Source organism: Momordica charantia, assembly GCF_013281855.1.
Source record: "Momordica charantia cultivar OHB3-1 chromosome 5 unlocalized genomic scaffold, Mcharantia_2.0 BLBB01000005.1, whole genome shotgun sequence".
NCBI classification, from domain to species: Eukaryota; Viridiplantae; Streptophyta; class Magnoliopsida; order Cucurbitales; family Cucurbitaceae; genus Momordica; species Momordica charantia.
The window spans coordinates 783,288-810,627 of NW_028275163.1; the positions used below are offsets into that span (position 1 = coordinate 783,288).

General features: G+C 35.7%; 4 protein-coding genes and 1 long non-coding RNA gene across 6 annotated transcripts; 2 read left to right on the plus strand and 3 right to left on the minus strand.

The window, feature by feature from the left end:
- The first annotated feature begins 2,115 nt into the window (after positions 1–2,115).
- Positions 2,116–5,916, plus strand: ARPC2B (actin-related protein C2B). 2 transcript variants are annotated; one of them, XM_022299166.2, is made up of 10 exons: positions 2,118–2,843; positions 2,993–3,059; positions 3,141–3,348; positions 3,603–3,769; positions 4,053–4,130; positions 4,226–4,358; positions 4,602–4,693; positions 4,809–4,865; positions 5,021–5,069; positions 5,452–5,916. In XM_022299166.2, exons 1-10 carry the CDS (start codon positions 2,785–2,787, stop codon positions 5,640–5,642), a joined length of 1,101 nt encoding a protein of 366 aa, XP_022154858.1. In that variant the 5' UTR covers positions 2,118–2,784; the 3' UTR covers positions 5,643–5,916. The 2 variants fall into 2 exon arrangements, with proteins under 2 accessions (XP_022154845.1, XP_022154858.1); XM_022299153.2 differs by lacking the exon at positions 2,993–3,059 and having other exon boundaries at positions 2,116–2,843.
- Positions 5,917–6,878: 962 nt separating this feature from the next.
- LOC111015161 (protein PROTON GRADIENT REGULATION 5, chloroplastic) lies at positions 6,879–7,818 on the plus strand. The gene is made up of 2 exons (XM_022290093.2): positions 6,879–7,339; positions 7,442–7,818. Exons 1-2 carry the CDS (start codon positions 7,055–7,057, stop codon positions 7,544–7,546), a joined length of 390 nt encoding a protein of 129 aa, XP_022145785.1. The 5' UTR covers positions 6,879–7,054; the 3' UTR covers positions 7,547–7,818.
- A 1,846-nt stretch (positions 7,819–9,664) lies between these two features.
- LOC111015907 (acid phosphatase 1) lies at positions 9,665–11,071 on the minus strand. Its single transcript, XM_022291097.2, has 3 exons — positions 10,508–11,071; positions 10,202–10,411; positions 9,665–10,120 (listed from the first exon to the last, which is right to left on the minus strand). The coding sequence occupies exons 1-3, from the start codon at positions 10,885–10,887 to the stop codon at positions 9,943–9,945; spliced, it is 768 nt and encodes a 255-aa protein (XP_022146789.1). The 5' UTR covers positions 10,888–11,071; the 3' UTR covers positions 9,665–9,942.
- A 1,633-nt stretch (positions 11,072–12,704) lies between these two features.
- On the minus strand, positions 12,705–14,166 carry LOC111015915 (uncharacterized). Its single transcript, XR_002602093.2, has 2 exons — positions 13,175–14,166; positions 12,705–13,096 (listed from the first exon to the last, which is right to left on the minus strand). It is a non-coding gene; the product is annotated as an uncharacterized LOC111015915 (long non-coding RNA).
- A 602-nt stretch (positions 14,167–14,768) lies between these two features.
- LOC111015891 (uncharacterized) lies at positions 14,769–18,402 on the minus strand. Its single transcript, XM_022291071.2, has 3 exons — positions 18,066–18,402; positions 15,419–17,287; positions 14,769–15,205 (listed from the first exon to the last, which is right to left on the minus strand). The coding sequence occupies exons 2-3, from the start codon at positions 17,153–17,155 to the stop codon at positions 15,035–15,037; spliced, it is 1,908 nt and encodes a 635-aa protein (XP_022146763.1). The 5' UTR covers positions 17,156–17,287; positions 18,066–18,402; the 3' UTR covers positions 14,769–15,034.
- Positions 18,403–27,340: the final 8,938 nt, after the last annotated feature.

Here is a 27,340-nt window from a genome sequence, read left to right on the forward strand (position 1 = left end):
ATAATACCAAAGTCATCCAATTGACTTTATATGAAGAATTTTTCAAATATAGTAAACAAATAAACAAATTTATTATGTATCTTATAGAGATAGATAATTCTATCTATATATATATATATATTTTTTTTTTGACAAGAGTCTATCTATATGGAATTTAATGTTAGATATATGTCTTCAAAGAAAAAATAAATTGTATTAACCAATTCGAAGATAGTTTAGTGGATAAGATAATAAATTATTTTCCTTTTCCTTGAGTTTGAATGTTCTGCTTGATCCTACTTTTGTTTGTTTTTTTTTTTCCTAACAAAACAGGGGACATTAAAAACAACTCTCTTTAAAAACTACTTTTGTTGACTAAAAATAAATTAATTGCATCATGAACCTAGATTTTTTAAGGTGAAAATAAATTTATGTTAGACTATTTAAAAATCAAATCTTATTTGATGGGACAAAAGTTGGCATAAAAAATAACTTTTCCCATAACATTGACGATAAAATATATGAATTAATTATGTAGATAATAGCTTAGTTTCTCCCCCTTTTTCTTTCCTTTTTAAAGGTAGAATCAAATATGGTTAAAAAAAAAATTAGATAACCTCACCTTATCGTAGATGGCATCAATAAGAGTCACACATTATTACATCAACATTCAATTTTTCAATAAAGAAAAGAAAAAAGCTTTATTAATAAAGGTGCATACTTTAAGACAACGTAATAATTAATGTGTCATTTAATAACAATTTTATTTTTACTTATCAATTTTCTAAAATTATGTTTATTTATTCGTAATTTTTCTTTTTTTTTTGGCATGGTTTCGCATTTCCTTAAAATATATTTGAATTCTTTACCACATCCAAAAGAATATAAGCAATTTTTTTTAAATTACTTTTTTTTAGTTATTAATAGTTAGCTTAAATTTTGAAAACTTCTTGAGATAACAAAAATAACTATATAAATTGGAATAATGTTTATAAGATTAAATTTCAAAAATTTAAAACTAAAAGGTCTAAAAGAAAATAACTTATCCATAAAACTGAGTAAATAAAACAAATGAAGTTCCTACCAACGATATGCTTGTTGGATAAATTATAAGTTCGATTCTTAAACGTTTATGATTATATCTAATATGTATAAATTTATTTGATAGATATTGAAACTTCCAACTTTCTATCAATTAATAAGTTTTTGAATTTTGATATTTTGTATATAATAAATTTTTTATTTATTTAATAATTTTTAGAGTTCAAGAACCTATCACGAATTAAAAGTTTAGAAATTTTATTGGATACCTTTTTAACATTAGTGATCTATTGATAAAAATTAAAAGTCCATGTCTTTTTAAAAACTTTTTAAATTTTAATAATCTATTTAGACATCATTTTAAAATTCAAGAACCAAACTAGTAATTTGCACATACATTTTATAGGACCTGATTATAATAAAAATTTGAAAGTAATACATCTAATTGTAACACTCTAAAATTGTAGGGACTAGTTAAAAAAAAGTTATAATAAAAAAATTCAAAAGTTTTATTTTATATATATATATGAAATTATGCTTAAACAAAGTTATTTTTAATGACAAAATAACTATCTTCAATTAAGATGGCACAAATACGTTCCAAATTCAAATTCAATTTATACTTTAATTGTGTGTGTGAAAATTTCAATTAATTGTGCATTAAAATAAATTAAATATAAGCAAATACAAGTTTGACAAATAAAATACCTATTATTATCTCAAAAGTCTATGATTCATCATCTCGATTGAATTTAAAGGGAAAAAAAAAGGACTAAATACACTATCAACTCTTCCAATTCAATTTGGCTATTCCTCAAATCAAAAGGTGGGATGAAAAATATTCTTTTTATAGAGTCTAATAGGAGAAGGCCATCTCCTCTAACATGTACACAAATATCACTCATGAATCCTATAAATTATTTTTTAACCAAATAATTCATGTACCATTTAAATTTTAAACCACTGAAGAATGAAAAATTAGATAAAATCAAAGCCAAACAAATGCATATTGAAAGCAAACCCAAAAAAAAACAAAAAAAAAAAAACATTCATTGAATCAAATTTTAGTACTTCATAGCCAGCTTCCGAGTTCTGCAAGGCAAACCCACCCACCCCTCAATTAACTGATGTTTTTAGAAGAAAATTTTGGAAATTTGAGAAAAAAGACAACTAAAAATAAAAACAATTGCTTGCTTTCTGGGTAAACCTAAACGGCTAAACTGATCTGAAGTGGGATTTGCTTGAACCCAGCGAGAAGCACAGGTGAAAAATGGAGGGCAAAGCACCGACCCATTTCTCGTGGAAGAAATCAATTATTGCTTCCTCCTTCTATTCAGGCTGAGATCGAGAAGGAGATTAAAAGATTTTTGCTGTGATGGAAGTTGCAGACTTACGCATGTCCAAACGATGGCACAAAATGGAAGCAAGACCGAGATAAAGTCGAGACGAGGCTCGAAAATGAGCGCCAAATCAACTTCAATCAGCGCCACCAAACAAAGGGTGCATAAGGAAGCAGAGAACATCAAGTGGGTAAGTCCTAAAATTGCTTTATAGAAAAGTCATTGACAAATTGAAAGATAGAGAGGGAGATGGTAATGGGTCGGTTGCTTCAATTGTTACCAAACTTTGAGTGGAGATGGAGCTTAGAATTTACTCATAGTGTCATAATCTCAAGCAAAAAGAAGGGCGCAACATATGTATGGAGTTCTTTCTTCTCATTTAGTATGAAAGAGAGTGGCAGAGAGGGTGTTTGGATTTGTGAGGATGGCATTCTTTCAGAGAGCTTCACCAGCTTTGAAGGAAATCCTCCTCAAACTGTGCAGGTGAGAATCTATTTCATGTGTTTGAATATTTTAACAGATAATTTTGTGTTTGATTAAAACTTGGAGAGAATTTTAGATATTAAATTTGCATATGATTGTGCTGGAAAATAGCTATTTTGAAGGTTTCTTTTTTTCGGTTATGAGCACAGTTTGGAAAAGCCCACAGAAATTGAGCATCACTTGCATGAATTTGGTTCTGTTCAATACCTTATCCAGGTAGAATAAATCTCATTCATCTGGGATTGTGCACGTTTAACATTTGAAATAATGTCTTGATGGCTTTCTGTTGTTTGGCAGTTCTCAGTATCGGATCCACAGAATATTTACCTGTCGATTTCAACCCCATTGTTGTCACAAGGAGCTCTGTTGTCTGATGGGCTCTCATCGCACACTGTCGAGATGGTAAAACAAATTTGCTCTCATGTTGTTGAGATCGTTGAACCTGCAAGAGAAGGATACCAACTTACTCTAAAAATCGATTTTGCACAAATTTTGCATGGGAAAGGTATGATTATCCACTTTTAGTTTTCACACTTGAACAGCTTCATTAATTGAAAATTAATTGACGAAAAGAATGAGAGGTGTTGATACTGCATAGTTTCAGAAAACAAATCATTTTGCTACTTGACATTCTGTAGAAGGTTGAGTTTAGGCCCATACTCATCCTGTTGTTGAGCAAGAATCTTGATGATTATAGTATAAGATTGAAATATGGGCTTTTCTTTATAACTTCAACTGATGTGGATGTTCTTTTTGCAGAGTCGGAAAAGATAATTACAGAGATTGCTGCTGTCCAAGCAGTGATTCTAAGTTCTCAGCTGAAAGAAATGTTGAGAAATGTTAATTCACAGGCTCTATTCCATGAAACATGCAGACCCATCAAACTTGTATATCATCCAAGGGAACCATTCTTTGTTATCAAGCAGGCAAGTTGAGAATGTATATTATTTTATTTCATAATCAGAACTCTAAAGTTGAGTTTATATTAACTAAGGTTTCCAGTGGGTTTATTTTGTCTCGCTCTAATGTGCCAATTCATTATAAACCCCTTCCTATATAAACAGATGAATGTTGAGTGACAGATAAGAACTGAGAAATTTGGTTGGGTTGTTCCAAATTTTGAGGAGCGAGACTTCTGACATTTAAGTTCTACTCTTGACTCTTCTGTGCATTTTGACATCTCTAAATAGACGAAAATCTTGCATACAGGCCCAGAAGATTCTCGTAATTTTCCCAATCCGTTTCAAGGAAAGTACAGATGTGATCATTGCAACAGCCTTTTTCCGGGTATGTTGCTTAAATAGCAATGCAAGGATCTGTTCTTATTTTTTAAAAAACTATATGAATTTATTTGGATAATGCAACTATTGTAGTCAAAATAGGAACTTATGGATGTGGGAAGCTCCGAAAAATGGGCAAAAGCACCTCCCTGCTGTTGGTCACCCATACCCCCGCCAGAACTGAGAGGCGAACCTTTGGAAGAACTGAGCACCAATGGAGGATTTGTCACCTTCGGTAAGATATCCATTTCAGCAAATGTAGTCTAGAAAAACGTTAATTTCTTGAGAGTATTCTTTCATGTATATGTTTATGTATGCGTTACATACAAAGTAAAAGAATGGAATCCAACACCAGCTGTATTAAACAGATTTCTCATAGTAACAACGGAAACGGAATTTATTCAACTTGTTGGATTTGTATTAGTAAGTTAGAAATTTTTTAATACTCTCAAACTCTGTTCACATAATGCATCGACAGATATTTCTCTGCGTCACGTTGAAGGTAAAAGACTTGACAAAACTGTATGGAGTTTGCTGAACTTTAATGCATATGTGAAGTACCATGTAAAGGTATCATGTTTGTTTATTCTTTTTATCCAAAACCTCTGTATCTGTTGTGGACAAATGTTTCCCCTATTCTTCTGGGAATAACTTTAAGCGTGTCTTTGGTGAACTTTCCTCACAGACAACCAGAGGTTTTATCCAGAGAAGGATGAGAAAGCGGTTAGAAGGGCTTGTTGAGGTAAGTTTTAAGTATACAAATATTTGTAAAATCAAAAGGCAATTTATCAGTGATATTTGGAAGAAGAGATTTCTCTAAAATTAAAAAATAAATGTTGTTTCCCATAACAAATGTCACTATGCTATTTGATTAATTTTGTTTTCCCAAACTTGTAGATCCTATATCAGAAAGGTTCAGATAATGTCCTACTCAACAAGGGTCAAGGTATGCTCTTAACAAATATAATAATAATGTGAATTACCATTGCCTTCTCATAATTTTCTCTCTCGTTTTTTGCATCTGGATGAGTTTCAACTTGATCTTGAGTTGCTGGGTGAGAAACAAACAATGTAAAACCAACCATTATAACATGCAGAGAGATCTCTTAATACCCTGAGTGTGGGTGAAAATGAAAAACAAAAAACGGGCCAAATTGATGTCGATCGATCGGAAGGTGTGCATAGTCTAATGTAGCTACCTTCGTGTTGGAGTCGAATCTCTATTCTAATCAACTCCGACCGAATTTTACTCTAACTCTAATGTTGAGTGAGTTTTAAGTTTGGTGATCAAACCAACAATTTATCTCTCATAGCTTAATTCCGTGCAGATGCAGGCATTATATATATGAAGAAACTGGTAGCCAAAACTAAACACCTCAAACAGAAATGTCGTAATTTGAGCAAGAAGATCAAGAGATTCCGATTTCGAATTAAAATCCCTGGATTTGCACGGTTTCGTCGAAGATGGTTGAAGTTCCCCAAGTTTTCTTCTTCAATTGGATACACCAGACTAAAATGAAGTGATTTGACATCAATAGAAAAACTTTAGAAATAACATATGGTGTGTCTAGAGACAAAAATGATAGGTGGTAGAAGAAGAATTCTTGGTATTTGCATGAAGTCTTAGAGTTTAGTATCTATTGAAACGAAAAAGTTTCAACTTTTACACTTCCTATATATAATGTTTGCCTTTGATAATTTTCATAGAGAACCTTGTGTTTGAGATTTTTATTCATCCTCATCGTAGTTTATTTTGTTGAGTTTTTATATAGCTCAATTAGTTAAGATATATATTTTCGACCAGAAGGTCAGAGATTCAAATCCCCACATCTGTTTGAACTAAAAAAATGTTCCTATGAAAAATAGATTGCCTTAAAAGAGGGAAAAAATGTTTGAGTGTCTTTCTTTTATCAAGAATCACACATATAAGACTTTGCTCATTAGCTAATTTGATTGAGATTTTTCACAACAATTCCATTGATCAAATCGGTGATAAGATCGAAAAAAAAATAAGGAGAGAATAGTTGTAAATCTTCAACTTTGTTAAGAAAAATGTTATTTTCTGTCTCAATTGGTTACCTAGAATTCCCCTACATGAGATAGGAAGATGGGTTTGCTATTTAATAGAGCAAAATTCTTGAAAACTGAAGTTTACTTTATAAGAAAATCAATGAGAATGTCATTTTTGACAGAGTAAAAGCATGTTTAATACGAAAGCTACCCATGTTAAACTTTTAAAGTGGTTTGGTACGTGAAAATGCATCTATGAGATTGGAGAGTTCATAAGTTCAACAATTGCAGGCTGGAGGTCGAATCACCAACATGTGTTAAACCTTTTTTCTTTTCAAAATACGAAAATTCAAGTCGATATGAGCATAGCTTAACAGTAATTGACATGTACTCATTCCTTCGGGGTTGGAGATTCGATCTCCCATGTCCCTAAATTGTAGTACTAAAAAAATAAAGTAGAGATTTAAACTTACGACTTATAAAGAATGTCTTCCAACCAGTTGAACTATTTTGAATCTAATTTAAACTATAGATTTTATCTGGATGGTTCTATGCTATTAAATACTTTCTCGGAAATAAGGTTTACTAAGCGGCTAGGAAAATGCCGCCTGTGATGAAATCAATTGGTAAGTAGACAGATGGAAGCAATCAGGAAAAAGAGCCAATTGAAGTCTGGATTCTGATAATTTTCCAAAACAATAGGGACCAGAAGTCACTTTAAACCAAAACCCAAGCCACCAATTTGTGTGGCTCAAAAAATTACTCCTCCACTCTCTCTCTCTCATCTCCATCCAATCTCTCCCATACTACCTCAAAAATATCCACCTTTTTCACATACCATACCAAATCCATCATCAATGCTTCCATTACAAGTTCCAGCATTGCTGGTAAACACTGCTCTCTGATCTTCCACACCCTTTCATGGCAACTTCAATTTCAGCAACTGGGCTTCTTCATAAACCACCTCTTTCCTCCTCCTTCCATGGAGGCTGGGGGACTTCGATCTGTGGCGACGACAGCGCCATGCTGATCAAGTCGGTCCCGGCACAGGTTCGAGTCACAAAGCCGGTGAGATTCCGGCCAATGATGAAGAATGTTAATGAAGGGAAGGGTCTGTTTGCGCCTGTGGTAGTTCTTGCTAGAAATATTATTGGAAAGAAACGTTTCAATCAGTTGAGAGGCAAGGCCATTGCCCTGCACTCACAGGTAATCACTTGAATTCTCTTATCCATACATTACAATTCACATACTGATCTTCTGATACAGGTTTAGAGATAAACTTGTGTTGAATTTTTTCCTTTTGGACAGATAATTACTGAGTTCTGCAAATCTATAGGAGCTGATGCAAAGCAAAGGCAGGGGTTGATTAGGTTAGCCAAGAAGAATGGAGAAAGATTAGGATTCCTTGCTTGATCTGATCCATTCTGTTTCTGTCATCACAGTGGAAATCCTATTCCTATTCCTATATAAATCATAGATCTGCCTCTGCCTCAGCTTCCACAAATGTATGATCTTCTGCCCTGTTTATGCTTTCATATTCTTCAGTTTGGCAGCAATATTTTCATCCTTGTATTAAACTGTGACAGACCCTTTTTACCAAAGGATGATGGTTCTGTCTAAGAGCAATGTGAATCTCTTATTATTTTTTCTGGTAGCAATGAATAGGAATACAACTTTTACTAGAACTCTTGGCAGTTTCGACAACTTTGATAGGTACCTATCGAGTATCCACTCTAAGAAACATAAATAGAGGGTTCGTGTTCATCGTTTAATCGATCGTTGTAGACAATGGCTGGTTCAGTTTGTTATCATCCTAGCTCCATTGCTGAGAGTGCAGATAAGCAATGAACTTAAGACTGTAACAACCCTTTGCTGATGTCTCATCACTACAACCACTCTGCAACAACTAAATGATCATAGACATGCAAAAACCAAGCTGGCTGAAGAAAGGCTACTATAAGAAATTGATTCAGCAACTGACCCAAGCAGTGTGTATTGTTTTTACCGAAAATTATAGATCACAACACTAAGACCTCCAGGAAAACTCGAAGATAATTGAGGATCCTGCAAAACAAGGAATTAGCACTCCAAAGCTTTTGTCACTACAGGATTTTAGAGAGTAAGATTTCAAATCAAGATGTTTGCGTGCCTCTTTCATTTCTCTCTTGGGTATTTATTTGAAAGGGGAGATAACTGTTGGAGTCGTGTGCTAAATTCAACAGTTATTTGAGATATGTTGTGAGGTGGGAATACAGTTAAGCGTTTACCATTCAAACGTTAGTGATTAGTTTGATAACTTTGTTGAAAAGTCAGTCAAGTTCAGAGACTCGACGCTTATCGTTTCCAGACTCTTTCTTCGTAGGAAATGATGATGTGTCTTCTGATCATATTTGACCTTCACCATATATAATTCAGACATCAATTGAAACGCGTGGTGTATCAGGTGAATTTGCATATACTATATCTGGTGTTGTGTTGTAAGGTTCAAATTAAGTAAACTTCATCTATCAACTGAACACCCAAATTACATGCCTTCAATCAAGAAATAGAGTGTTGCAGAACCTGAGAAGCCTCATTCATTGTTGTCTCCGTCCAGAATCCATGTTTATGCAGCACTGAGCAGTCTCATAGACCCCATTGGTCTCACCCCTGTTCTGAATAGGCATATGCATTCGCGCGCAAGAGAGAGAGCACTTTGATTGGGGTTGAAATGGTTATGGAACCAAAACCTCCGTTTCCTCTCTCAAGTTTCAGCAGCTGCTGCTTCTCCCTTGATCTCCGCCCTCATTCCGAGTGATCGGGAAATCAAAAAAAAAAAAAAAAACTATTGATTTATTTCCAACACACGGGATAGGAAGAAGGGTCTATGTCTATCCCCAACTTCCTTTCAATCCACATCGATAAATTGAGACTTTCTCTATTGGGAGTCATCAAAGAAGGAATGAGCAAGGCATAAGTTCTCTCCTGGAGTCGTCAAATGAAAAATTGGCAAGGCATACATTGGTTCAATAAGCCAAGGAAAAGCAACCACTGCTTGGTTCAGTAACCAGCAATTGCAACTCCCTCGGCCGCAACCTCGACCAACTTTTTCGAGATTTACACAAAAAGAATGGTTTTTTCTTTCCCTCTCTACCTCTCTACCTCTCTTAAACAATGGCTCTTTCTCATAGTTACTCTCAAATCTACCTTTAATCATTTTTTCGGTATAATAATGGATAATTGAATGGTTAAATATCTTTAATAAACATAGATATTATCATTCTCAAGCTAAAACTAATCCCATAGTTCAAGACGTATTATAAATTATATTTTCTCTTTCCACGACACGTGTATCTATGGTTTAATAATGGATAAATTAATATTTTTATCATAGTACAAAAAAAATTGACAAAATATCAATCATCTTTTAACTTATATAGAAATAGAAAAAAAAACGTTTATTTATTAATTTAAATATTTTTTACGGATATTTATATGAAATTGAGACCTACCAGAGAGAAGATCATTGAAGAAAATAAATCGATCACAAAATACAGCCAAAGATCCAACATGATTTGATTTAAAAGAAAACGATGCCAATACAAAATAAAGACTTATTCATCATCTCTCTCTTAGATCAAAATGCATTCACCCTCTAGCTTTTCCCAATCTTCAGAGCTAAAGATCCAACGTGATTGATCTACAATCAAACCATACCAATACAAAATACAGCTTATTCATCACATCTCTCTCCATATATATGAAATCACAATCCTCGCCGCCGTTCATTGATGGAGTCAAAATCCAAAAGCAGATCGAAATTTGATAACTCAAGAAACATAGTACATTGGGTTTGGAAGTTTGAATGTTCTTCTTCCATTTGGACTTCCCACAATGCTGCTGTATTGATCTCCCACATTCCCCCAAATGTAATATCCTTCATTCACCAATCGCCTTCTCGCATCTGCCTTGTATTTCGCAACTCCCTTCTTCTCATCTTCAGCGCTCCTGCAAATTAAACAAAACCCATGAATCACGAACAAAGAACAAAACAGAAACCAAAAGGGAAACAGAGGACTGAGAACTCACCTTAAGATGAGATTGGTCCACCCATGGTAGCCCACCTGAACAAGATTCTCAATGGTGGCCGATCTGATATTTTCCCTTCTCGCAGAAATCAAAATAATGTCCACTCCTCTCGCTTTCAACAGATTGAAAAGCCTGAGCGTGTGCGCGAGAACTGGCGCATTCGCCTTGCTCATCCACGCCTCCAAATCCGTCAGGTTCAATTTCTTGCCCCTGTTTCACATACACCCATTCCAATCAACACAGACCCATTTGAAATTGGACTCAAAATCAACATCCAAACAGTTTTTCAGGAGAAATGAAAGTTACCCATATTGGTTTTTCTTGTAATAAGGCACGGTGGAGATGAGGGTGTCGTCGATGTCGAAGACCCAAGCATCGGTGCCGTCGCCTTTGAGGGCGCAGGCTTTGGTGAGGTACACGACGCACTCTTCGATGGTCCTCTCGGAATCGACTCTGTACTGAGTGGAGGAGACGTATTTGCCGATGTAGCTCACGCATTCCTCGGGAACCACTTGGAAGTATTGGATGTTGTGGAGCTCGACGTTCAATCGCCAGCCCTCGCAGTAGTTTTTTAGGCTGATTTTGAGGCCGCTTTTGGTCCTCTGGTTCAGAATGTTCCAGTCTGCAGCGGCTGTAGTGATCAGAAGACAGAGGAAGAAGGAGAGAATTGCCATTGCCATTGCCATTTTTTGATTGTGGTTCGTGAGGAGAAATTTCAGAGTGAATTGGATGTGGGGTTGGGGAAGCGTTTATGTAGGCATCAGAGGCAGAGGGGATTGATGATCCGAAGGGACAGAGTCAACAGAGAGCAAAATAAGATCACATGGACCCTGAATGCAGGCTACTGTGCCACAACTTCATTGAATTTTTCTATTTGTCATCAGCTTCTTCAGATTGTTCAATGTCAATGATCTTTTTTTTTTTCCACAAAAGAGACTAATATAAATTTAAGCTTAGAATAATATGTTTTATTTAATTCTTTGAAAAAAAAATCCGAATTAAATGAATTTTTTTTTTTACATAAACCACAATCAACCAACCTCCTAAATTTCTCTCCATTGTTTTTTCACCCCTTTATCTTTTTTTTCATAGATTGGCAATAAAATCACGTTTGGGTAATGTGCAAATTTTTATATATTGTATAGAACTAATTAGTTAATTTAGTCACTTTGATTAATCTTTTTATCTATTCATCTTAGATCAATTTATATCAATAAAATAGAAAATTTATTTTCGTCGTTATCAAAGTTTTGGGGTAATAAATGTAGCACGAGTAGAACAAGAGGTTAAAAAAAGTAGAATAAGAGGAAAATAATAAAGAAAATGTTATTAAAAGCATTGTTATCTGTACCTTTTTTTTCATTGATGGAATCTTGAATATTGATTAAGGGTGTGTTTGGAAGTTAGGGTAAATGAGTGATTTAGGAATAAGATATTTAAGAATAATTGATTTCAAAGTTATAAAAAATTAATTTTAAGTAATTTATATTTTTCTAAAATCAATTTTTTAATATGAAAAACTGATTGATAATTGAAGTGATTTTAGCCGAAAAAAGTGATTTGGTCCAGCCAAAAATCACCTCTTGGCTTCTTTAAAATATACTCAACAGATCCATTGAGATTTGTTTAAATTTTCTTATTTTATCATTATAGACCAAGCAATTTAACAACCTAAAAATAAATTTGAAAAATGAAAATATTTTTTATATGAAATTCTTAAAATTATTGTGTGATGATAATCTGAAAATATATAATATATTTTCTGACATTAAATAATACACTTTAATAAATATATATATATATTTAAATTTATTTTTTTGAATCGGGAGAATCTTAGAAAATGAAATTGATTGTGTTCTACTGTTCCAATAAATTATATAAAAAAGATAAATGATTTTCTGAATGCATATAACTAAAGCATAGTAGCCGAATTAAAATTAATAAATCAATTGTGTCACAAGATTAATGGATTAGCAATATTGTCTCGAGAAAGATATATTAATAAATTTTGATTATTAAAATTTAATATATTAATGGCCAAATTAACCTTTTAAAAGTAAAGAATCAAAATGCCATTTTAACTTAAATTAAATAATCAAGACAATATGTTCAAACAAAAAATAATAATACTCTCAACAATATATTTCATTTTGATCCCTAATAATTCAAATGTTCTGTTCTTTTTAAAAAATATGATAAAACTGCATTTCACATTGCACTTGCACCCTGATGCTGGCGGCCACAAATCACATGCGGGACAAGCCAGAGAGGCATCGAATTCAACAAAGAGTGAAATCTGGAATTCTTTGGATTATATATTCAGTGATTTCAGATTAACAAACGTGATAGACATGACAAGCATTTCCATCCGAGTTCTTCTCTGAATCCATTTTAATGACCCTACAAAAAACAAAACATTGTGTAAAATAATATGCTCCGCAGTTGGTATATTTGTTGCCTGCCCCGACCAAATACCCATGTGGACGTGATAATGATACACCAATTGAGAAATGGAAGAAAATGATATGATTATGTATGGGTCTTCATGCCATCCAGAAGTTGGGAAATAAACAATCAAATCAATTGAAGTTATTTTTCTGAGGACTAATGTGATAATGGACGAACCATTAGTGCTTAATTGGGGTCTAATGTGTTTTTTCTGATGTATAGATGTCCATGAAAAGGGCTAAAATACACTGCTCAACAGATAAAAAGGCCTGATTAATACACAATTCCTAATGACAACTCTTCAAAGTCGTTCCCTTCCATTGTCAACTTGACAACTTCAAAGTTCATGCTACCCCTCACAACGTGCGAAGCCTCACTTGGATGAGACACCACATCCCCTCGAAAAAGATGCAAATGACATACTCATCTACCATGTACTCAAGGTCACTGCGGAGAAGAAACAATATAAGTATTTCACCTGCATACATGAACTAAACAGGGTTTTGAAGTTCTCGTTGAATTTACCCTCACAAATGTTAAGAACTTGGAAGATTAAGTATAAAATCAAATGTGGACCGTCTTTGAGAATACTTCTGAATAAAATCATTGGCTAAAGAAATGTTATGAGCTGGAAATCTGGGAAGAATTAATCAATGATATCATGTAGAGACCACATGGAGCAGATGTGCGCTCAAATTGTTTCACACATCTGTAACGATGGACTCGGTCAATTTTCCAGACTCGTAACTGTATCAAACCATTAAAATCAAGGAAGGATACATGACTAAGTCTGGGGGGCGCCACATTACTCGCGAACACCATTAACAATCAATTTCAACCCGATTAAGTAGTGAGCATCCATTAGAGACGCGACATCCTAAAACTACAATAAAAAACTACTCAACCAAAAGCAAAGAGAGAGTGAATATTCACGTAGAAATTTCCCAACCTTGACAGGGACGATAAACGAATTTATCATCCGGGAAAGGGGCAAGGTTGGTCTACGATCTTGCTGGGTATGGGAGGTGCAGAGAAACAGAGAATCCTCAACACCACATCACCAGCAAATTCTCTTTTTAAGGACACAAGTAATGGAGAGGGCAGCCGCAGGCGATGGAGGAAGAAAGAAGGCGAACGGGATGATTGTGAAAGGAAGAGAAATTAGGGTTTTAGATTACACAATACACAGTTTCCTCGTCTGATTCGAATGAAGTAGGGTTTTGGAATATTTATGCACAAATTTTACAGGGGATGCCGGACGGACTTGGGCTTTCAAATCAATTGAGGCCCAATAAGCGGATGGGTCACTGTTTGGGCCTCATTTAATAACGTTCTTGGTCCAAGTTCTCTTTGCAGTAAATATGATATTTTTAGAAAAAAATTAATTGAAAATAGGAAGTTTGAAAACTTAATACATTATTTTCTTTATAAAATAAAACTTATTACAATTAGATTAAAAGATATCTATTTAATTAGAAATTTAGTCACTCTAACCCTTTGGATTAAGGAGGACTCAGCCTCCGACCTCGAGAGAAAATAATACATATCAATTACTGTTGAACTATGTTCGTATTAGTATTGAAAAATCGTCGTCATTATTTATTTATTTATTTTCATTACCCTCCTTATTTTAGTGATTATTCTAATTAATGGTAAATACATTTGGAACTATTTTCTATTTTTTTTTAATACTCGCCATTATTTTATCTATCCTAACCTACTCTTCTACTTTTTTTTTTTTCTTTTTTAGCAGTACTCTCTTATTAATCTAAACTTCGTAGAACTTAAAATTTCTTTCACAATATATTTGAAAAAATAGTCAGTCCTGCGGAAAAAGACGATTTCGTAGCCTATGTTTTTTAAACGGTTACAAAATTCAAAAAACTTTTCAAACTACCTTTATTTTATTATTATTTTACAAAGATCCTTGACAAAACTATAATATTATTAATAAGAAAAAATCCTCGATAATTTCCGTTGTAGACACGGAATTGAATGTCAAAATCAAACCCAAAAGTCAAAAGACATTAACCAAATCCCTCTTCAAACACGTCCCCACAATTGAAAGTTGAAACAACTTCCCATTCACACCGCTGCAAACAAAATTTTCGAATAAAAGTAACACAAAATCAGATCGAAGCAACTTCGATCTTTCTTTGTTTATGTTTATGGGTTTCATACAAATGCTTTATCAGAAGCTTGTAGGGGTCAAAAATGGAACAAGCTATGGAGTTTCTTTCACAGTCTAAAAGACAAATTACAAATCAGCTACACTACTAATTTTTCATGTGTAAACACAGTAAAAGCTCAACATTGCCTATCGGTTTGTGCTATGGAGTAAGAAAAGTTCAACTGTTATCATCAAACTTACTTCCTCAATCTTGCCTATTTTATCTCCTGTACATTTCTGGGTCTGAGAGTGGGACTTCGCGAATGGACGATCGCCACTGCAATCGAGAAAGATTGCAGAGGCGATAGCTTCGGTTGAAAATGAACAAAGTACAAGCTGTCGCGGATGTTCACCATCCTCAAGGTTGGAGGACCATGCTCAGAACCCTGAAAAACAATGGTAGTATGCTCATTATCCGATCGCTAAAACAGAACTCGTCAAGAAATGCACTATAACTAAAATTCCAGAATGATACAAAAGTAAGAATCGTGCAAAAAAAGAAACAAAACTGTTCTTGTCATTGTAGTGTCCGTGCCCTGAGATGCAACATCGAGCACACGACTCCAAGACACATTGGGAGAGTGTATATGTATATATACCTTAGCATGTATGTTAAATGCCCTGCATTCTTGCATATCTGCTTGGGGCGGAGTATCTTGGTTCTCCGATTGGCCTTGAAGTACTGTTATAGGACATCCGATGTCCCAACCACCACAATCACATAGTCCACCCGATCGCCACCGTTCTGTGAGGCTGGAAGGACCCCCATTTTTTGTTCTAGGCCCGCCATGAAGACCAGCAGGGATAAGAATATCCATGCTTGTCGAACATTTTCCGCTGCTTCGCAAACAACAGTCGGCCTGCACTGAGGTTTTTGGTGAATCACTTGTTTGTTTGGACTCGATCTGTTTGAGGAACTTTAAACCCCAACCTCCACCTCTACTGCCACGATCTTCGGGGAGATGGTCTCTCACAATGACAGCAGCCAACTCGAGATTGGGGGGAAGGTCACGAGCACAAATTAAGTCGTCAACGTTGTTGAGTTTATCCGAGTATGGTTCCCAAGGACAAGAATTCTTTATGACACCTGATCTATTGGAATTGGGCGTGCTTCTATGTTTAGATGAGTTACTTGTCCTAAATACTTCAGCCACCTTTCTTGGGAAGACCTTATTCTTCTTAAGGATATTGTTTGAAGTGTTAATCTCTAAGTCAGAATTTTCAATACCACCAAACAACACAAATTCAGTATCCGCAATTCTTGAATTATTTTGACAGACACTATAAGAAGTCGACACCGTCATCTTACCAACAATACCGGGTCTGCTATGTCTCGTTTCATGATCCTTTAGACTGCTCTTCTGGGAATGGAAGAAATAAACATAGTCCAAGGCCTTATTATCTGCTGATGCAACCTTCGATGAGCTAGCCACATAGACTTCCTTCTCATCGTCCACCGAGAAGATGAAGTGAGGACTTCCTTCCTTCCATGTAAACTGAAGCATACCCTGACACAGCGGTGCAGAAGCTGATCCCGAAGAAGACTGGTCAGAACATAAAGAAGTTCTGCTAGGTGTAAAGAAAAACCTCTCATTGGCTGTATCAGATCCATCTTGATGGCTTTCCTTTGTTGGTTTCGCGTTTTCTAGTTTCTTCAACGAAGATATATCCACACCACCCGAAGAGTCCGTAAAACCACTGCCTGTGAAGCCCTTTATATCATTCAAGTCCATTCTTATGAAGTTTGAAGTGCTGTCTGTGATACCAAATTGATGCAATAAAGGACTCTTCAATATGTTGATCATGCTCTGGCTCTCCATTATCGAACCTACATACCACAATTTGCTTGAGCTTACGACCATGTTGCCATCCTCGTGCGAAGGGCACGTGACAACAAACCGTTCCAAATCACGCATCCCTCTTGTTCTTAATTTAGACATAGTACTCAAGCTTGCAGACAAAGCACCAATCTTCGCAGAGCTCAAGTTTATAGATATGTTGCATCGAGCAGGCTTTGATGAACTAATTTGAATCAATTCCAAGCAACGTCGAAGGTATTTCTCGTCTATCGTCACCATATACTTCGGAACCTTACAATCTAACCCTATACTACAATTAAAAAATGAATCGTGAACGTAGTTTTTACTGATTCGATGTTGCTTCAACTTCAAATATAATGCACGAGGCAGCATTACCCTCTTATTCAATCCTCTTGATACTGACTTTGACAGACCCAAATCACCATTTTCTAACATCTCCCCATCCTTGTTTCTGTCACAGAAAGAACTAATTTTTCCTTGTTGATCTTTCCGATCATCGAACGATGTTTGTTCCATATTCTATCTCCAATGAATTAAGGTTCATGAATAGCTGGAAAATCCCTATCCTTTACAACCAGACTTGATTAAATAGAAAAACTGCACTACTGACCTCTCCCTCTCTATCCAAATCACATATTTCTTCAAGACCTGAATACAAAAATCGAAAGCATACTCATAAGATTTTGCATACTATCAATAGAGAAGAGAATTACACATCAATTCCAAAAGAGAAGAAGAAAAGAAAAGAAAAGGCTTCAATCTAGGAACTGAGATGAGCTGTGTTATTGAGTTCTGGGTAGAGACTAACATAACATGCAAGGTCAAGGAACTTTCATCTTCCCTCTCGTCCTCCATAATCAAATCCTTTTAAGGTAAATATGAGGATTGACTGTTATAATTTGAAGCTGAAAACTGTCCCAAATCTCCTGAAACAGAAACTTATTCAGGGGGCATGGTCGGAGAAACGAGAAAGGGATCTAAAACCAAAAGAATCAAACAAAAAATCGCCATTTTGAGAGGGATGAACCAGCAAGCTTAAGAATGGCTTCCGATTGGTTCCAGAAGGTAAATGAAACTCAAGAAAACAGGGAAAAAGAAGAAGAAGAAGAAAGGGGGGGAAATAGGGCAAAAGATTCAGTCTTTCTTCAACCCCACAAAAAAGAGCTTTAAAGGCTAAACATGATTAAGAGAGATAAACCCACAAACCCACAACACAAAGTTTTACAGAAAGTAAGATTAATAAACAAGTACAAAACAAGAGATGAAATGATGAAAAAGAAAAAAAAGTATGATAATACTAATAATAAACAAGGCAAAGATCAGCTTTTTTTTTTTTTTTTGCTTGCCTCAAGAATTGGATCCAAGGAGAAGCAAGAGATCAGTCCAGTCAAAGAAGCACAAGAGAGAGAGAGGCAAGAGGAAGCACCTTAGTCTTATGCTGTTCCCAAAACACAAAAATCCCTCCTTCTGATATCCCTCCAGTCCTTGAAAGTTGAGCATATATTCGGTGGGAGGAAGCAAAGGAAGAAATAGGCCACTAGAAAAAGGTCAATAGTGGAAAGAGAGAGAGAGAGAGTAAATAAATAAATAAATAGAATCAAGTTCGCACATGGAAAAGCAGGATGAGCTTTATGGCCGCTGCAAACTGCAAACTTCTCTTCCTTTTTTTTCAATTCAGGGGAAATGGGGCGCAACCGTTGTGGAGAGTGGAGAAGAAAATGGTGGGTTTGGTTTGATATAAGGGGAAGCCACGTTCTGAGTTGAAAAGATGAAATGGAGGGGTGGCAATGCCACGAAGGTCATAGAGCAGAAATCCAGAGGACCCACAGCCACGGCTACAGAGTATTCTTTCGCTTTCGGAGGCCACCCAGTTTCAGAAAGTACCAATTTTTTTTACCTTGGACGAAACACAGAAATTGTGAGCTGGTGCGCATTATGCTTGCATAACTATTAACTCCACCACTATATCAAATGGAGCCCACTTCCCAAATTGCTCTGTAATCTGTACAAATAAAAGGAACACGAACACCATTTTCTTTCGGGTGTGGGAAATAACTAATAAAGCAATTCGAATTTTCTGATTATCAAAATCTTTCATGAGTAAGTTAAGAACAAAAAGGAGATAGTTTATGGTCTAAATTATAAATTGGTCGTAGTGTAATTTTAATGACTACAGAAATAACTCCCTTTTCCCTTATGAGAGGAGATGTACAGTTATAGAAGATAAAATGGTAATTATAAATTGGTTAACTTTTTTTCTTCTTCTCTCTCTGTTCTGAGATCTGAAATATTGATGTCCAGAATTTTCTTTTGGCATGTGAATGAGAGAGAAAATAAGAGAGAGAGAGAGAGGGGCGGGTAGACAACAAGCGGTCAACAATAAAAACATACCTCTCTCTCTCTCTTTGTCAGACCTCAGAAGATCCAATTACACGCCCACCTTCCAATCTCGGGTCCGGATCCAGGCTCGGGTCTAAATTTATCTAATTTTAAAACTTTATTTGTTTACCCGATTGAATTACAATTCTTGAATTTTTGTCTTTGAGTCCCTAATATTCGCTAAATAGTTTTAAATGGTATCGTTAGTCATTTGACTGTCGAAAAAAAGTACACAGCAGATACTTGTTGATTAGACTTGCCATGACTTAGCATATTACATTAAATTTTTTTTACCAAAGTCATAAGAGTTTACTTATTATTCTTTTCTCTTCTTTTTCCTTGCGTCTTATCTCTTCGTCTATCGATCTTTTTTGGTATTGTCATTGTCTTAAAATCTACATCTCTCTTCTTTTTGTTTTCCTACATTGTTGTTATCTGATAAATTCTGTCAGTACTATCGATGAACAACATATATTTAGAACGGAGGAGAAAGATGAGCTAACCAAACTTAATATTACGTTAAATTAGTAATGTAGTATCTATGGTTTGTACTTTATTTCACTATAGTTTTAGAAGTTTTAAGTTAGTTGATATAATTTGATTGAATATCACAATTCACCTTTGTTGTTATTATTGTACCGAAGACATGACACATTTTCTATTTGATTGACTTTAAACTATTTTACAAGTAAATTAAAAATATGAGATAATTATTAATTTTCAAGTGAATAAAGGGGTTTAAGAATGGCCAATAATCTAAATTATAGAAACAATCTAAATTCACTATGTAACCTTAAAAAATATATATATATTTTTGTCAATTCACATCATATGCACTATTTTTACTCTATTTTGGTGTCAACATTTTCATTTAAATAACTAAATTTTATTTTTTTATTACTATAGTTGTATTCCAACGGTTCTGAACTGTCCCAAAAGCTTGAAACCATACTCCAATATTCAAATGGTTTCTCACAGAAACATTCCTTCTTTTCTAAATTTCAGGAATAGTTTAATGATTTCTTTCAAAATAAGAAAAACAAATATTTGTTATTTTAAAACGACAGGCGAATAATTTGACGTAGCTATCTCGTGCTTACGTTACGGTCAACTTGCCAATTGGTAACAATCTTTAATAATCAATATCACAGTCTGTCACTTTAGCCTCCACCAAAGTACAAAGGCTTTTCAGTTTTCACTGGTTTATAATAACAATTAAGAAATAAATTAATAGTTTTATCAGGTAACAACTATTTTCATTTCTTTCTCAACAAATATATATATTTTTTTTTCATTTTTTTAAGTACAGACTATTTCCATATATTATAATCATAACCCTTGTTGGAGTACTTTCTTAATTTCATTTTTATGGTTTAAAATTTCAATTTAATGTTTTATATTTTAACATTGTTCATTTATACTATTTTCATTGGTAAATGTTATAATTGATTGATGGTAAGTTTAGGTAACATAATAATTGACATCAAATTATAAGATCAAGTAGATCACTTCAGAGATGAGAGATAAAAAAAATGCATAATATCTCCTTCAAAAATCTCATAAATTGGTAAAAAAAATATAGACTTTTCATTTTTTTTGATTAACCTGACTCATTTTCTAATTTTCTAGACTCACTAAATATCACGTTACATTAACTTATGATCATCATATATTTAGCCTCAAAATTTCAAAAAAAGTTGAGAGGCATTTATAGATTAATTTATAGAGATATTAATATTTATTTACGTGACATTATTATTCATTTATATTCACGTTTAAAATCCAACCAATGGTGTGGTTTTTGAACTGAGTGAATTAATACGTAACACTACCCGCATTTTTTGTGGACCTGTGAAATAAATAAGACTATTTAAATTTGGTGACTTTTTTTTTTTTGGTTGTAAGACTTTTAAAACAAACTTGATTACTTGACGGGAAAAAGGAAAAAAATAAGATAAATGATGTAATAACTAATGAACATAATTTTATGAGATTTTTATTTTTCTATTGCATTTTTTTTTTTCAAGATATAGAAGGGCTCGAACCTAAATTTTGAAGGTAGGCCTCTTGCCACTATGTCAACATTCGATACATTTACACTTAGTTAAGAAAATGATTTTAATTTAATTTAATTTAGTGAAGAAATAAATAAGAATATTCAATAATCCAATTTAATTTATAATTATTGTGTAGTTTACACATGGATACAATGATTATTATGATTAGAGGTGCCTACTTTTGTGATGTTAGATTTTATGATTGTGTTGGAGGCCGGATAACAATAATTAGAAAATGTTAGATTCTTTTTTTTTTTTTTTTTAATATAGTTGAGTTGGGATATTGTCTCTCCAGTTAAATTTTAGATATTTTGCTTACAAAATTTTAGATAACCTATAGTCTTATGGGTTAATTTTATAGTTTACTTTTAATTAAAGCATGACGTGAATATTTTGCAAACAAATTAAACAATCAATTAGTGAATCTGCATGCATGAATATTGTGATTGCATGTGTAATAACATGAGATAGACAAACGATAAGTCGACCTTTATGCATTACGTTGCTTTGACACAATGGTACAACTATGATGAGATGCGCGTAGCCAAAATATTTGTTTATGGTTAAAATTTAATTTTGGTTATCTATTTTTAAAATATTCATGGGTCCGCCTTCACTTTTAATTTTGGCTTATTTTAGTTTTTGTAATTTCAAAATATTTGTTTTCATACTTATACTTTAAAAAAGTGACAATTTTGATTCTTAAATTTTATTTTCAATTTTTCTTTTTTTTTCTATTATAATTTCAACACGAGAATACATTCAATATATTCTTGAAATGTAACAGTGACTTTATATTAAAAAATTTTGTTATGTGTATATGATTTGTGTTAAAAAATTAACAAATAGGTAGCAAAATTATCACATTTTATAAGTACGAGACTAAATCAAACAGTTTGGAAGTACATATAGACTAAAACGAACCAAGTTAAAAATACATATATCAAAATAAACATTTTAAAAGAACTACGAAGCGTTGAATATACTTTTAACCCATGTTTAATTTTCATTTTTCTTTTTCATTGATAATGATCTTCGTAGAGTTAGGCTTTTTGTGGCATCTCCATTAGAAGGAATGTGTTTTTTTCCCCTTCTTATTAGATCATTGACAGTAATGTCTATTAAAATAAGCATGATTTAATTGTTAGTGATGCATTAAAGTTATTTTCTTTGTTTCTTTTTGTTGGACAATATTTAATGAAGTGATCATAGTGTTTAAATAATGCCCCTTGGATTCAATCCAAGGTGCAACTTTAATCTCAAATTATATTATAAATATTTACGTGTCTAATTGATGGAATCTCAATTAAGCTAAATTAATTAATGATGTAATAATAACTATTTTGTTCAATGCATAATGAAAGGTTAGTTGAAATTGATTGCCCGTTGATTTAGGATTTTTTTTCTAAATAAATATATCCTCCAGATTGATTCGGTTAAATATATAATAATAGTTTGTGAATTAATATGATTTTCTAATTTTATTTTCAATGTTTCTAATTTTCACTTCAGGACTAGTTAAGATGTATTAGAACTTACATCTCATCCCATATTTAAATTATAATTCTATAACAAAAAAAAAAAAATTGTATCCATATTTTAAAATTTTCAATTGAGTAATTGTTTAACTATTTTGTAAAATTTGAATAATGAAAAGTTATACATATGTTAGACTTTAACTATATCATTATTGGTCAAACCGAACAGCTCAAATGGTCAAGACACCTATCTCTGACCAAAAATGTCATGAGTTCAAACTCCTATCCCCATGTGTTGTATATAAAAAAAAACAATATCATTATTGAATTTCATTGACACTATTAATTAATGACACTAAAATTTGTTGAAACACTGTCAATGGAGACATTAAAAGTTTTTATTGTACTATCTAAACAAAATAATTAAGGTTTTGTTCTAGAACGATCTATTTTTAATGGTATGTTTTTAAAAATTATACTTATTTTCTTTTCGTTTCGTCTATTTATGGTGTATTTTACTTTTTTACAACGGTTGAAAAATTTAGCCAAATCTTACGGGAAAAAAACACAAACTTTAAAGACATTGTTTTTTTAGTTATTAAGACTGACTTTGATTTTGAAATAGTTTTCACAAAACATATAATAAAATAATAAATATATAGTCGTGGTTGTAAATAGTATTAGTAAGTTTAATTTCTTTAAAAACAGAAAAATAAAAATAAAAAAATCGTTTTGATCAATAAATAAAAATAATCATTAAATTGGTACCTTTATTTGTTTAAATATAAGGTCCTAACTCACGATTTTTGATTTAAGTTAAGTTTGTTAAATTTCAGTAACATCAACAATCTGTTGATCGATACATTAGAAATGAAGGAAAATTTTGCAGAATAAGTAAATATTGAAAATAAATAAATAGTAAAAAATTTAATTGATAGGTCGGCGGGTAGAAACACCTGTATTTAAATGTCACTTGCATTTATTAAAATTCAATGATGAATTTGTTGTGAATTAGACTAACTTCTAATAAACGACTACTTTTTCCAACATCTATCTGCATTTTTAAATATTTTTTCATTGTTACTTACGTCTCAATGTTTTTTCATTTTTATTTCCTTTGATTAGTAAAATTTGTTTTTCTAATTTCCATAATTTAATATTGAGATAGGCTTATTTCAAGGAGCAAATTAGACCAATTTTTCCCGGATCAATTGTAAGTGAATTATCTCAGTAAAAACCATGATTAATATTGTAATAAAAATGTCATTTTCTACTCATGTGGTCAAAATCGATCCCACTGGGTGTATATGCTTTTTTATAGTTGATCAACATTTTGTAGAGATGTGGTGTACTAATTATTTAATATTTGCCAAATTTTCAGTTTACATTTCGACTCATTTTAATTGGATACCATTCTCCTCGTACATGATGCAAATCTTACATCTCATAACATTCATTGCAACTCATATCCACACACCATCGTCACCTTTCTAAGCCTCTCTTATCAACCTCGGCAGTGGACAGACAACTTTATCGAATTTAAAACTTTTCTCAAATATATTCATATTTATTATCATATCTTTTATTAAATCAACTTTTTTCCATCTATGACAACCACATTCACAACTCTTTAAATAAAGCAACCTTGACATTTATTAAAACCACCTATGTTTGGGGAAGAGAATACCCTGGACACGTGGAGGACCCCTATTGGTGCTCCAAGATGACTCATGAGTCATGTCCAGCTCGGGCCGCCGAGATCACCACCACTAGCGTTGACAGATGCTAAGTATGAGGGCCGAGGTGAACCTGGCCGAGGTCCGACCTACCGGGAGGCTCGGTAGGGGCCGATGTGAGCTACTGTCAGCGGCGTGATTATTGGGTGGAATCGTCGGTCCCGAGATTACCGGGTGTAACCGACGGTCCCGAGATTACCGGGTGTAACCGTCGCCAGATTAGCGGGACTACCACCCATAAGTAGAGGACCTCACTCCACGATCAGGTACGATGATTTTCTGACCTCGAACTAAACTGGGAATCCGACCTATACTAACTTGATCGTCGGAGTGCTCACCTTTTTGTGCATGTCCGCCCAAGTATTCAGATCGGTCCGGAGGCCGAGTTCGAGCTGCAATCTGAAATACACTGTTGTGCATATCCTTGCATAAACATTTGGCGCCATCTGTGGGGAAAAATCGACAATCTAAGTCATCCCAATTCTTTTAAACCAACACGCGAGCGAAAATGGTTCAACCCGCAAACTCGACCAATACGGCAGATCGAAGGACTCTAGCTGCCAGCGATGCCCACCAGAGGGAGGTCGGAGCAGCATTGGTAGAGGGGCAAGGTCACGACGGCCTAGCAACAAAACCCCTCCGCAGGTCGGCACGAATCACCGCGCCTGTCCTACCACCTGCGCACCCAAGGCCATCCAAGGCCACCCGTGGCCGAGGTGGGACCTCTAAGAAGGGCGCCCGGGGTCCAGCCCCGGCTCCAACAAGTAAGAACTTTGACGCACTCCAGAGAGAAATGGAGGCAATGCGCACACAAATGCGGTCCATCGAGGAAATGTATAACGAAATGATACTAGCTGCAGGCGCAGGGTCCCGATCTGAAAATCGAGTGACGCGCATTGACATACGCGAGCAAAGGGGTTCCCACCTCGGCCCAGTCGAGGAGGAACATCCCGAAGACAACGAGAGCAAGGGACACACTCGCCAGAGGGGAGACCTCCGTGAGCATCTCAACAGAAAGAGAGGCTCATCCTTCCGAAAAGGACAGTCACCATCCCGCTCACATCGGAGCTCCAACCAGCAGGCTGAATCCTCTCGCAACCCAGTAACTCCTGCAGGAGTGATTACAAGGGAGGAGTTCGACCAGCTGAGGGGCCAGCTCGACGCTCAGGTGGAGGCCTTAAAGGCCAAATGTGAGCAGAAAGAAAGTCCACTGAACGATGGTGACTTGGGAGAATCGCCCTTCACCTCGGACATTTTGGAAGCACCGATCCCTCCGAAGTTCAAAGCTCCTACCGTGAAACCTTATGATGGGTCGAAGGACCCCAAGGATTATGTTGAAGTCTTTGAAGGCCTCATGGATTTCCAAGCGGCATCAGACGCAATCAAATGCCGCGCCTTTCAGATCGCGCTTACTGGTAGCGCGCGATTGTGGTATCGGAGACTGCCAGCCACGTCGATCTCGACCTACTCTCAGCTGAGAAGGGAGTTCCTCGCCCAGTTCTCTTCTCGGCATTATGACAAAAAGACAGCGACCCATCTCGCCACCATCAGACAGAAGGAGGGTGAGACACTGTGAGAATATGTCACCAGATTCCAGGAGGAGCAATTGAAGGTCGCACACTGCTCCGATGACTCGACCATGTGCTATTTTCTCACCGGTCTAGCCGACGAAGCCCTCACGGTGAAACTTGGAGAGGAGGCCCCGACCACCTTCGTCGAGGTGCTTCAGAAGGCGAAGAAAGTCATCGATGGACATGAGCTCCTCCGAACCAAAACCGGCCGACCAGAACGAAAGATCGGCCGGGGCAGAAGTGGAAAAGATATAGAAAAGGCAGATCCCAAGTCCAAGGACAAGGGATCCTTTTCCAGCGGCCGAGCTGAGTATCGAAGGGCGGAGAACGGACCTACCAGGAGCCGACCTTACGAACGCTTCATCCCGACCACGATTCCAATTTCCGAGATCCTAACGAACATCGAGGAGTCTGGAATGGAAAAACTACTCAAGCGTCCTGAGAAGCTTCGGGGAGCCCCGGAGAGGCGCAGCAAGGATAAGTATTGCCGCTTCCATCGGGAGCACAGCCATAACACGTCGGACTGCTGGGAGTTGAAGTGCCAAATTGAGGATCTAATTCAAGATGGCTACTTCAAGAAATTTGTGGGAAAGTCCAGGACCAGCTCGGAAGAGAAAAAGGAAGAGCGGAAGCGTTCGAGGACGCCGCCCTGGCGCACTGACCGACCTGCGGTCATCAATACCATTTTCGGAGGGCCAAGCGGGGGTCAGTCCGGACATAAAAGAAAGGAGTTAGCTCGTGCAGCCAGGCGCGAGGTGTGCATCATCAGGGAGCAGAGACCGACCTGCTCAATCACCTTCGACGGTGCAGACTTGGAGGAGGTCCACCTGCCCCACAATGATGCACTTGTGATCGCTCCCTTGATTGATCATGTGGTGGTCAGGAGGGTGCTGGTAGACGGAGGCGCATCTGCTAACATCCTGTCCTTACCGACCTACCTCGCCCTGGGATGGACGAGGTCGCAATTGAAGAAAAGCCCGACACCGCTGGTTGGGTTCTCTGGAGAATCGGTCATCCCAGAGGGTTGCATCGACTTGCCGGTCACGCTTGGGCAGGACCAAACTCGGGTCACCCAAATGGGCGAGTTCGTGGTGATTGACGGTAGATCGGCCTATAACGCCATCTTTGGGAGACCCATCATCCACTCATTTCGGGCCATTCCCTCGACACTTCATCAAGTTTTGAAGTATTCCACCCCCAATGGCGTGGGCACGGTCCGAGGAGAACAGACCGCTTCGAGGGAGTGCTATGCCTCCGCACTCAAAGGCTCATCGGTCTGCGCCCTTGAAACTCTCGCCAGTAGGGATGGGACGCTCGAGTTCAAGGCCGACCTGCCGAGGAGGGAGTTTGCCGCACCCACTGAGGAGCTCGAGCTTGTTCCTCTGCTTAGTCCCGAGAAGCAAGTAAGCATAGGAACCAAGCTGGGGGCCACCGACAGAGAGGAGCTAATCCACTTTCTCAGATCCAACTCGGACGTCTT